Source organism: Hypomesus nipponensis, chromosome 1 (assembly GCF_054491055.1).
Source record: "Hypomesus nipponensis isolate SF chromosome 1, ASM5449105v1, whole genome shotgun sequence".
Classification (NCBI taxonomy): domain Eukaryota; kingdom Metazoa; phylum Chordata; class Actinopteri; order Osmeriformes; family Osmeridae; genus Hypomesus; species Hypomesus nipponensis.
Window position 1 is genome coordinate 7,994,656 of NC_140361.1, and position 11,538 is coordinate 8,006,193.

Genomic DNA, 11,538 nt, shown 5'->3' on the forward strand with positions numbered 1-11,538 from the left:
AAAGGATGTGATGATGATGATTATACCAGTGAGGATTAAACCAGGGGTTTCTTTGAGCTCTCGGGAGCGGGGGGTCCAACTCACAAACAGGGTTGCAATTAAATGGGATCATTCACCTCAGCCTGACTGAGGTGACTAAAACTGACTGCTAAAACCTACCCCAGCTGCAAAAGCTCAGCTTGCTTGGACCCCGGGCCAACCCTACAACCCTGAACTGTGGCTGTGAGTTTAGACCAGATCTAGTTGCACTGTAGAGAAGCCATCTGACACACACACACACACATTTCTGTACGGTTTACTGATGTTAGAAAGACTGCTGCACACAGAGCTGAAATAAATAAGTGAAATAATTTTATAATAATAACAACAATTATAGTAACAATCATAGTAAGATCGCTTATTTGGAGTTTTTTGTCATCTTTATATATATAGCTTTTAATAAATTGTTCCCTTTAATATTTTTTTGTGTATCATGAGACTTTGGTTCCACTGAATGTCTTGTTAGCAGCATTCTGTATCCATGGTTTCGCATGGGAGCATCATCCCCTGGGTCGTTTCTATAGCAACGCTAGTATGAAGAGAAAGCACCCTGCCCCCACACCCGCTCGTCAATCACCCTCTGGACCTATAAGCAGAGGGTTTCGTGTTCTGGGGGTGGGACTTGTGTAGGTGTTGTGTCGTTGGTCTCCAATTGTCTTTGGTCGGTTGTAGATTAGGTGTGTTTGTTTTGGTGCAGCTTGGTTTATACATTCCAGTTTGTACAGCTTCTGTCTCTTCAGTGGAGGTGTCAGGGGCTTAGTAAAAGGGGCATGCATACTCCCACTCCCAAGTCTCTCCAACCAGATTCACAAATGATCTTTGGTGCATTTAAACAAACAAACAAACAAACAAACAAACAAACAAACACGCAAACAATTCATCCATCCACCCAATCCGTTCATTTATGCATTCATTCCTTAATCTGTCCTCAGAAAAGGAGTGAGACAGAGTTATAAGAGAGTCAAATTAGTCCACTAATTTCTTACACTCATATTGACTTCCTGTGTCCTCCATGCACATCCTGTTTGTCCTCCATCGGGTCTTAGACTCTTTACATCCACCTGCCCCCTCTTGCTGCTGTCCCACAGGCCTCGTTATGCCTTGGGGGACTATCACCCCAAACGTTTCTCAGACAGATAGCATCACAAGTTAGTGGGTCTAGGGAAAAATGTCCCTGGGCCTAAATGTAGCTACCCTTCAGGGGCCTTGTCAGTGTCTCTGGGCTGTGCAAGGGAGTCAGCCAGGCTGGTCAAGATGCTGTTGGTGATGGACAGGGTCCAATAGAAGTAATTGAGGTCTGGAGGAAAAGCAGGAATGGCAACTAACAGGCACGTCACTGTTGTCCCAGTAGAGGCAAGCGTCAGGTGGGGCACCGGTGGAAGAAGTCTGGGCGTAGCCCTGGTCCATTAGCTTAGCGATTAGCAGTTATCAATTGTTAGGTAGGGCAGTGTGGCCGCTAGCTAGGTTAGTCACTAGCTAGCGAGGACCAGTGGCTCGGACCCTCTTGCTCCTCTTGCTGACGGTTGTGAAGCGGAAAGGCGTGAGGTCAGGCTGTTCTCCCGGAGGGAAGCGCTTCATGAAATGGACGTCCTGCTGGTTGGGCAGGGTATGCGGGCCTCGACGAGGGCGCCCCCTCTTGGTGAAACCCACGTACCAACCGGCGTAGCGCGCTGACATTAGCGCTGTGTAGTGGTTCTCCAAAACCTTCTCTACGAACACGCAGTCGGCACTACGATTACTGGCCTTCTGAGAGAGTGGATAGATGTGCACACACACAAACACGCATTCAAAAAGATAAGAAAATAGTGTCTGATTAGCAATCTGTGGAATGAGTTCCAACCAAGTCCTGAGTAGCCTATTGCTGAACATCAAGATGCTTTGAGGATGTTCTCTGAAACAAAGATGCTCTCAACATCAAGACAACCTTCTTATTTGAATTTAATTTAAGTATCAATATACTTTTGATGTCCTCTTAAACAAGAGGTTGTAGACTAGGAGATCACACAGGCTTTCCAAATGGCTCACCTTTCCCACAAGCTTGCCACGGCGGTTCATGCACAGGTAATAGTTGGTCTCCTTGCCGCGGATTCTCACCTGGCTACCAAAGGTGTCTGCCTCCACTACGAGCTGGGCTTGTGAAGGGACAGACAGAAGGACAGACAGACGTTAGATTCATAAAAACAGACAAAAGTATGTAGAGATTGTATGTCCATGTATATCGATGGCCGTATTCTAAAATCAACACTTTTAGATTTTGAGATGTTCTTTTAGCCATCCCCCCAAAAATTGGGATTACATTTGACTTTGTTCAACCGAAGGAAAAAAACAAACATTTGAGACACGTACAGACAAGGGCCGCCAACCAACACCAGATTCAGACTATCCAAAGAAGGTAAAAAAGTGACTGACAGACAAGCGGAGGATCTGGAGAAGGACGGAGGAGAGAGAAATCATGGTCGACATTAAACGGTCGTATAAATCACCGACAGATGTAGAAAGTGTGTGTGAGCAGATGGTTGTCAGATAAGCCTGGTTGGACAGACGGTTATTAGAGACTGCTGACCACAAATGGAGCTCATAAAAAAGAAATAGGGAGCGGACCAGGCCTAGGAGGTAGACCTACTGGCAAGCAGGAGAGACTACATTTGGACTGTCTGTGAGACTGTTGTTTGAAAGGAGTGTGTGTGTGTTTATGTGTGTGTGTGTGCGCATTCTCATGATTTCTTCCAGCATCTGGTTGAGTGTATAACATTACCCCCCATCCCACCCATCCCACCCCCCCAGCCAATTGTATTTTACTTAGTCCATATCTTTACACAGCATCTTTGCCTGTTTAAAAATAAATCCCTAAAATGGTTCCTACACGACCTTAGTCAACAAAGGGGTCAGAGGAAATCAATACCCCTTTTTTTCTATTTGTCTTTCTCTCTCCCTCTCTCCTATCTCTCCCTCCCTTGCTACATGTTTATACCTTCACCCACCCCCCCCCAACAATCTCATCCTACACCTCCCTCTCCTCCTCTTTTCTTTTCTCTCTCACAATGCGTCGGTGTCTGAGCCTGATGGTGGCGTTGGGCGGCCTGTCTTGTCTTTTGAGGAGCGTTTGTCAGCAGCAGACACGCTCCACAAACCATGGGAACCGTGGTCTGGAGAGCAGGGGTCGCCAAGCAAGGGAAACTTGGTTGTGTGAATGGGCCGAGGCGGTAACGTGAACCCGGTTCAAACCACACAGAGGAAGACGAGGCGAATGCAAGGGTTTCACCGCCTCCCTCCCTCCCTCCCTCCCTCCCTCCCTCCCTCCCTCCCTCCCTCCCTCCCTCCCTCCCTCCCTCCCTCCCTCCCTCCCTCCATTGATTCTCTGCGGTTTAAGAATGGGTTAGGCATCATTACAGAGAGAAAGAGAGAGACAGGGGAAGCAGGGAAAGAAGGGGAGGAGGTCGCCTGCTGCGGTTTTAAATCCAGAGGAGAGAGAGAACGAGAAATCAATGGGGGGATCGATAAAGGAGATGAGTTTCTAACACTCTGCCTAACACTCTACCTGGCAGGCTTCTCAACCCCCCTTCTAGTTCTTTCTTTTGCTCTTTCTTTCCCTTTCACTCTCATTCTCTCTGGCTCTGTCTGGCGAATCAGTGAGTCAGCAGCCAGTCGATGGGGTCTTTGTACTCCTGAGACAAGCTCCAATGCCCCCTGACAACGCCTGAGGAGGCCTGTTTGTGTGTGTGTGTGTGTGGTGCGACTGCATGTCTGCGGGGTGCAAGTGGGCATTGGGGTGTGCACTGGACATAGAAAAAGAAGTGTGTGTGTGTGTGTCTTACCATATTTGTCTCCGTCCTCTCCGCGGGCGCTGATGCGTCTCCCGAGCACCTGGACATGCTTGCCGCTGGTGCGGCTGTAGAGCTGGTAGACGCGGTGCTGCCGCCGGCTCATGGCGTCTCGCACACGTGTCTGGTTTTCCACATGAACGCTGAAATTAACCCCATCCACGCCAAACACCTGCTGGAAGCACAGGTTTACATTTAGTCATTTAGCAGACGTGCTTATCCAGTGCGAATTACAGTAAGTACGGGGACATTCCCCCCGAGGTAAGTAGGGTGAAGTGCCTTGCCCAAGGACACAATGTCATTTGTCACGGCTGGGAATTGAACCGGCAACCTTCTGATTACTAGCCCGATTCCCTAACCGCTCAGCCATTTGACACCCACACACATGCACAGACAGACACACACACACACACACACAGAAAAATAAACAAATACAGGCACAATAGAAATGAGCAATTAAACATGTTTATTTCTCTATAGGTTAATCTATCTGATAATGATTCAGCTTGTCTAGAACATAAAAGTTCCCCCAAATCTCCAGTGACTTGTATTAGAGTATGCTTGCTATGTATCGGTGAAACCAGCTCTGTGTGTGTTCTCACTGGAGTTCCGATGTCCAGACACTCACCTGCATTGGATTGCACATCACCAGCAATATCTGGATACATCTGTGAGGAGGAAGAGAGAAAAAGAGCATGAAGAGATGACTATGTCAAATATGTTATAATATACATGTTAATAAGAGAACAAACTCAACCATTTCAAACCTGGTGCATGTTCATCACATTTGATAGTTCATAATAATCTAGTGTGTGATACATACGCTTAATATATATTTAGACAGGTAAAGGAGGTGCTTATCTTCATTTCCTTACATTTGATTATACTCATCTCTCAATGCATGAACTTATACTTTATTTTGCATGTGCTGTCATGGCATTATGCGTGCTGGCACTGAGAGGAGGTGAAATATCTTGGTTTCGATTGTCTTGACAAGTGTCAGGGGTGACAATATTTCCAAGACACACTTTCAAGTCTTCTTTTCAGGTCGCGTGTGAAGGGATAATCTGCTGCATCGTTACGTCGTTCCAGACACCTCCCCTTGCGTTGCTACGGTCACCCCTTCCTCTTCACAACAACCCTCCCCCATGGCGAATATGTTTCCTATCTTCATTATCTGTCAACCTAGCTGACACACAGTCACACACACTTAATCTGTGGCCGTATACCATAGTTTTGCTGCCAGTTAGCCACACACACAAGGAGAACAATGTAGAGGGTACGGTGATGTCACACAACCCAAAGCCTTAGCCTAGCCATGGAAGTTTCAATTCACTTTAATTGTCCAGATAAATGTGATTCACTGCTCTCTTTCTTTCTTTGTTTCTTTCTTTCTTTCTTTCTCTCTCTCTCTCTCTCTCTCTCTCTCTCTCTCTCTCTCTCTCTCTCTCTCTCTCTCTCTCTCTCTCTCTCTCTCTCTCTCTCTCTTTCTCTCTCTCTCTCTCTCTTTCTCTCTCTCCCTCTTTCTCTCTCTCTAAGCGCAGCCCCCTCTCTTGGGAGTGATTAGTCACAGGACAGGGTGTGTGTGCTTGGTTGGCACGACGACATGACTGACAGACAAACAGATAACAGACAGATGTCCAAGGACAGACAGACGAGAGAGAGGAAGACAATGAGAGAAAGAAGAAAGACAATGACAGAGACAGAAACAACACTGTTAGTGAGCTATATTTACCTGGAGTCTCATCCTTAACGGACCATGTTTCTGACCATGTTTGCACATTCCCCTATGTGCCATGTTCCTGACCTAGGTCCAAATCATTTCTGGTTTTCTGGTTTTCCATTATGGTTTAAACACACCTGACCAGACTGGACCACCCTCACATCCCTCGGACCAAGGTCGGACCATGTTTCTGACCTCCTCATGACCAGACTCAACCACAGCTGAACCAGGAGCTTGCCTGGCTGACAGCTGGACCAGGGCAGATGTTGTCAGCTGGGGCTGTCCAGAGGGATGTGGCTGTGCTTGATTGATCTTGCCTGGCACGATGGAATGAATGGGCTGGTCCAAAATGTTCAAATCCCACCAACCTGACTCTCCAGGGAAACTAAAGCAAACGCTCAATGAATTTGAGTTGTGTCAGTGGTGGGATGAACTACCGCTGTGTTCTGATGTGTTTGTGATGTCTCATACCGTAATGCTTCTAAGTGTATGATTACCTCCATATGGTCTGGTGTCCACTCACATGTATTGTGTTCTCTGTCTTCTTATTCCCTACTCTCTCCTTCCCTGCACTCTCCCTCATCCCGCCATCTCTTATCTCCCCTTCTTCTGTCTCCCATGCTGTGTGTTTGGGGATGAAGGTGTGACTCCCTCGCACTGTGTTGGCCTCACACACACAGATGTTCAGATGTCCTGTGTGTGTGTGACGCCATGGCAAGGGGGTGTGGAGGAGTTGGCTGGAGCAGGCAGCTGACAGCTGGGCCAAAGCAAAGACATATGTACTGCAGAAAGACAAGCGAGAGAGAGAGAGAGTGAGAGAGAGAGAGAGAGAGAGAGAGAGAGAGAGAGAGAGAGAGAGAGAGAGAGAAGAAAGAGGGGAGAGACATCGATAGAGGGAGTAATATTGACAGACAACAGATATGAATAGTAATAGTCGAGGTCGAGACAGAAAGAGTGTGAAAGAGTGAAAAAGAGAGTAAGCAAGAAAGAAGGAGAGAGAGTGAAGGAAAGCTATGTATGTACTGCTGTAGCTTGAGAGTGAGGGATGCCTCCATTAATGTGGTGGTGTAAGACGCAGACAGACACGAAGTTGAATAACAGCCGAGTAAGAAGGTGATTTCTACTTGCAATATACATACTCAATACACTCCCTCTTGACCTACTCATCACACATACACACACGCATGCACACACACGCACACACACACAGGCAGTCACTTATGCAGAAAGGTCTGCACTCACCGCACCTGGAGTGCGCACACATACACAAACACATGTGTACAGAGAGGTGTGCACACATCACACTTGCACACACTGTCTTGGGCACAGTAGCTCCTAAGCAGCGCTAATAGATGCAGGAAAGCAGGCTGCGTTGTTGGACTCTGCGTTCTGCCTGCGCAGCTGAAAAGTTTGTCTGTGCGTGGTGAGGACTCTCAGCTGTTAAAACACCAGCACTACCCTTCTGATGCTGTGGAGGACAGAGAGGAGAGAGAGAGAGAGAGAGAGAGAGAGAGAGAGAGAGAGACAGAGAGAGACAGAGAGAAAGAGACAGACAGAGACCGAGAAATAAGTGCTTTGACTCTGAATTCTCCCACTCTCTCAAAACCACAGACACTTTCTGTATGCCAGGCAGAGAGAGAGCGAAACAGTGAGAGAAAGAGGGAGAGAGCAGGAAAGAGGGGGAGAAGGAGCGGGAGTGAGAGGGTGTGGGGGGAGTGATGAGAAAACGAGAGAATAAGAGGGAGACAGAGAGAGAGAGAGAGAGAGGGAGAGAGAGAGAGAGAGAGAGAGAGAGAGAGAGAGAGAGAGAGAGAGAGAGAGAGAGAGAGGGGGGGGAGGGAGGAGAGTAAGACAAGAGACAAGAGGGAAGGAGGGAGGGAAGGAGGGAGGGAGGGAAGGAGGGAGGGAGGGAAGGAGGGAAAGCCCGGTGAAGCCTTGGGCACTTGCCAAAACAAGCATCAGTCTGACATCATGAACCTGCGTCCCTGCAGGTTCATCACTGGTTAGGGTAGAGGGCCTCAGAGCAGAGCAGAGGGCCTCAGAGCAGAGGGCCGCAGAGCAGAGGGCCTCAAAGCAGAGGGCCCCAGAGCAGAGCAGAGGGCCCCAGAGCAGAGGGCCCCAGAGCAGAGCAGAGGGCCCCAGAGCAGAGGGCCCCAGAGCAGAGGGCCCCAGAGCAGAGCAGAGGGCCCCAGAGCAGAGGGCCCCAGAGCAGAGCAGAGGGCCCCAGAGCAGAGGGCCCCAGAGCAGAGGGCCCCAGAGCAGAGGGCCTCAGAGCAGAGCAGAGGGCACTAGAGCAGAGGGCTTCAGAGCAGAGGGCCTCAGAGCAGAGCAGAGGGCACTAGAGCAGAGGGCCTCAGAGCAGAGCAGAGGGCCCCAGAGCAGAGGGCCTCAGAGCAGAGCAGAGGGCACTAGAGCAGAGGGCCTCAGAGCAGAGGGCCCCAGTCTGCAACCGGAGCTGGGAGGGCTCGTATGGGCCTCCGAGTGCAGCCGTGGTTTTGAGCAGTGCAACAGTGGTTACCGCGGTAGGCCAAGAGTCAGAGCAGCGAGCCCCAGCCCGGAGCTGGGGTTTATAGACATGGTGCAGCGGTCCCGGGTGGAGCGGAGAAGTGGTTGGGGTGTGAGTATGTGAGTGTGAGTGTGGCGTAGCGGTTATAGCCCTAATAGGCCCCAGGATGGAGCGGTGGTTAGCTCCGCCTTGGACCTCAGTTGTAGTTAACCAGGACAGCTCCTAGCCTCATTGTGGGGCTTGCCGACCCGGGTCATCACGGTAGAGTGTTTGACTCTTAAGCAAACAGGTGGGTGGGGGGTTTCATGCTTTGGAGCCATTGGTTCCGTTGTGCAAAGTAAGATCAGTCAAGCACAGATGAGTACTTCAGATGATTTGTTTTTTGGTAGTGCTCTGAGAGCACTTATAGCACATACTAGGCTCCAGTACAGAGCAGGACGACTGAAGAACATCTGCCTTCATCCAGTAGCATTGGACTATGAAGATATTGCTTGTGGTTAGTGAGGAGAACCAATGGTGTGAGGTTTCCAAGGCCCCATAATATTTGAGGTGGAGATGAACAGAGAGGTATAGAACCATGCATGAAATGTTGAAGAGAGGTTGAGAGAGAGAGAGAGAGAGAGAGAGAGAGAGAGAGAGAGAGAGAGAGAGAGAGAGAGAGAGAGAGAGAGAGAGAGAGAGAGAGAGAGAGAGAGAGAGAGAGAGAGAGAGAGAGAGAGAGAGAGAGAGAGACAGACCTGAGTCTCATCCCATCCCTTCATCTGATACTGGTCACAGGTAGTCATTTTCTTATTACCGCTCCTTCTCTCGGAGCATAAACCTACATAATGAGCATGAGGAAAGTGATGGCACATGTCTGGTGCAATCATAGCAGAGATGAAGGTAGGAAGGGAGGGTGGGCTGGGGGGGGGACAGGGGTGTGGGCGGGGGTAGGGGGAGCAGCACACACCCTGTCCAGGTTGGCTGAGGAATGAGAAGTATCTAGAGATGACTGCCATCTGGGAGAAGTGCAGCCGACACAAAGAAAGAAAAATAAATCCCTCGCTTTTAACGGAGACACACCTCAAATAGTCAACCTCAAGCAACTTGCCGGTCTGCATCCCCTCCGCCCTTTGATTCGAGGCTGGTATTTCATCACTTTCCAATGAACCAGTCTGAATCATGTTTCTTTGACATTATAGTCACAGCAATTGATATTCCCTCAATAAGGAAACAGCACGTATAATAGGCTTAAGTCATTAAGTCAAGATTAGATCATATTAACAGGAAGTGGAGCAGGCTATTGCTGTTTATGACATCATTAATGTGTCATAACCGTGACCCTGTGACCCTGAGCAATCACAGCCTGACCTTCTGCCACGTTCTCATGGTGACAGATATGAGTGAAGCCGCAGGCAGGTGCCCAGTTTACTCTTACATCATTTTCATTCTAGAACAACAAGCCTGGCCAGCTGGACAAAACCTGGCAATTTTCAGAATTAAAATCAAAGTCGATTTGTATAGCCCTTTTTACAAGCAATGACACAGGGCTTCATGAATTCCCACAGAAAAGTAGCCAGGATGTAACTACAATTAAGCAAATTCCAAAGTAACCTTTTCTTGTAAAGTGGTAAAAGTGGATTTACTCACAAGACAGCCAGCGTAGAGAGAAAGGACCACATCGCTTCCCCCCTCCACTATGGAACTTCACCCAGAGTCAGTCCCCCTCGCTCGGTTAGAGCCAGTCCGACAGTCCGGAGACTTTCCGTCGGTCTTTTTAATCCGCTGAATAAAGTGGAGGGTCAAAGAGTCAGCAGACACTCCTGTTGGCATCGGCGGCGTGCCCCGGTTCCCCCGGCGAGGATGAGTGTGCGGGAAGGGCGGGGTGTGAGGCTGAGGTGGCCGTGCCACTGTGACCGGCGGGCAACCTTTAGAGGCTGTCACGGCGGCCGTTGAAGAGGGGAGGGGCTGGGCGAGGTTAGGGGATCAAACGGCTGCGCGCCCCCGGGGTGGAGAGGAACAGGTGAACGCGCGCTCACGGTAAAAAAAAAACTCCGTTCCACTCACCGTCTGGAAGGAATGATGAAATCACTGTCTGTCCGAACCAGGGATGCGTAGACTAATCGGGAATATTAACTACTTTCCCAGCGCTGGTCTCATGCGTAATCCAGCTTTTAATGTTTCAGTGCAACGATATACTTGCCGATGGTAAACTTTTCCACAATTATTCATTTGACTAAGAGAGCAGAGACGGACTGGTTGGTGAGTGGTTTGTAGTCCGTGATAAGGCTGTAGCGACGGGTATGTCCCTCTAATCTCTGCGAGCCAAGGTCAGGCGCTGCGGGAGGCGGGGTACCTGGACGGCCTGAAGCAGAGAGCGACCTGGAGACGGGGGCTCTGCGGGCGCAGGGTGCTGTAGGGCGGACTCGGTCATGGCTGCGCCCCCACGCTGGGTCAACGAGTCTTTGGCCCAGGGGACACCGACCAATAGTGTCCAGTAAAGTAGATGAGAGCCCGGAGCGGTCCAGCTCAGAGGGAGATGGAGAGATTTGAATGAAACAGAGACGGGGAGGAGGTGAGAGGGAGGGAACGAGGGAGGGGTAGTTTGGAGAGGATGGGAACAGCTGTGACTGGGTGGCGGACCCAGCCACCCGCGACAGCGCGGAAATGACAGCCGCTCTCTGCACCTGATTTCCCGGACTTCCCCGGTAGTCTCAGCCGCTGGTTGCCTGGTTGCGGTCCTCCCAGAGCTCCGACACAATACCAGCCAAAACACAGCGCGATGACATCACCTCGAAAATGTTTGAAGGGAAAAAATGCAATCCGATCTTTTTATTTATTTTTTAAACGTAGAAAGTTAGCAGTTGTCTTGAAAAAACATCATCCAAAGTCTGGTTGGTTCTGGAAAACAAGAGTTGCAGTTCAAATAAAGACAGGTCTACTTAGCCGGTTTGTGAAGAAATAAAAGTGAATGCGTGCACTTGAAATGGTTTACCTAATCACATTGACAGATCGACCCCAGAACCTGCACCGTCTTTTGCTTCTCTCTCTCTCTCTCTCTCTCTCTCTCTCTCTCTCTCTCTCTCTCTCTCTCTCTCTCTCTCTCTCTCTCTCTCTCTCTCTCTCTCTCTCTCTCTCTCTCTCTCTCTCTCTCTCTCTCTCTCTCTCTCTCTCTCTCTCATTCAGCAACGAGAAGAAAACATAAGAGAAAACACGAAAAAAGAACACCAATGTGCTTTTTATCCAGCTTGATCACGTATTTGTAGATCTTCGCTTGTTAAAAATGTGAAGGCTTCCTTTCTCAAAAGCTCTTCTTTGCCGCGGATGAGAGGCTGGACGGGAGAGGCAAGTCGGCAGGCACAAACCTCACTCCAAGAAAAAACAGAACAAGATTTTAACAGCCGCGGATCAATCTTCCCTCCCTCCCACCACCAGCCCCCTCTGCTGCGCTTTCTCCACGGCCCCCCCTT

The 11,538-nt window shown here is 49.4% G+C and overlaps 1 protein-coding gene across 1 annotated transcript; it reads right to left on the reverse strand.

Annotated features, from left to right (window-relative positions):
* Positions 1 to 329: 329 nt before the first annotated feature.
* fgf18a (fibroblast growth factor 18a) lies at positions 330 to 11,180 on the reverse strand. Its single transcript, XM_084678769.1, has 6 exons — positions 11,064 to 11,180; positions 9,719 to 10,969; positions 4,489 to 4,528; positions 3,855 to 4,035; positions 2,065 to 2,171; positions 330 to 1,785 (listed from the first exon to the last, which is right to left on the reverse strand). The coding sequence occupies exons 2-6, from the start codon at positions 9,748 to 9,750 to the stop codon at positions 1,516 to 1,518; spliced, it is 630 nt and encodes a 209-aa protein (XP_084534895.1). The 5' UTR covers positions 9,751 to 10,969; positions 11,064 to 11,180; the 3' UTR covers positions 330 to 1,515.
* Positions 11,181 to 11,538: the final 358 nt, after the last annotated feature.

Bases quoted from the DNA above. Each gene is read 5' to 3' on its own strand.
- fgf18a (XM_084678769.1), bottom strand. From the start codon at position 9,750: ATGTGGTCCTTTCTCTCTACGCTGGCTGTCTT. The intron at 4,529-9,718 runs GTGAGTAAATCC...TCCTCCTCACAG, and splicing joins CTCTCTACGCTGGCTGTCTT to ATGTATCCAGATATTGCTGG. The intron at 1,786-2,064 runs GTGAGCCATTTG...CCACTCTCTCAG, and splicing joins GTGGCAAGCTTGTGGGAAAG to AAGGCCAGTAATCGTAGTGC.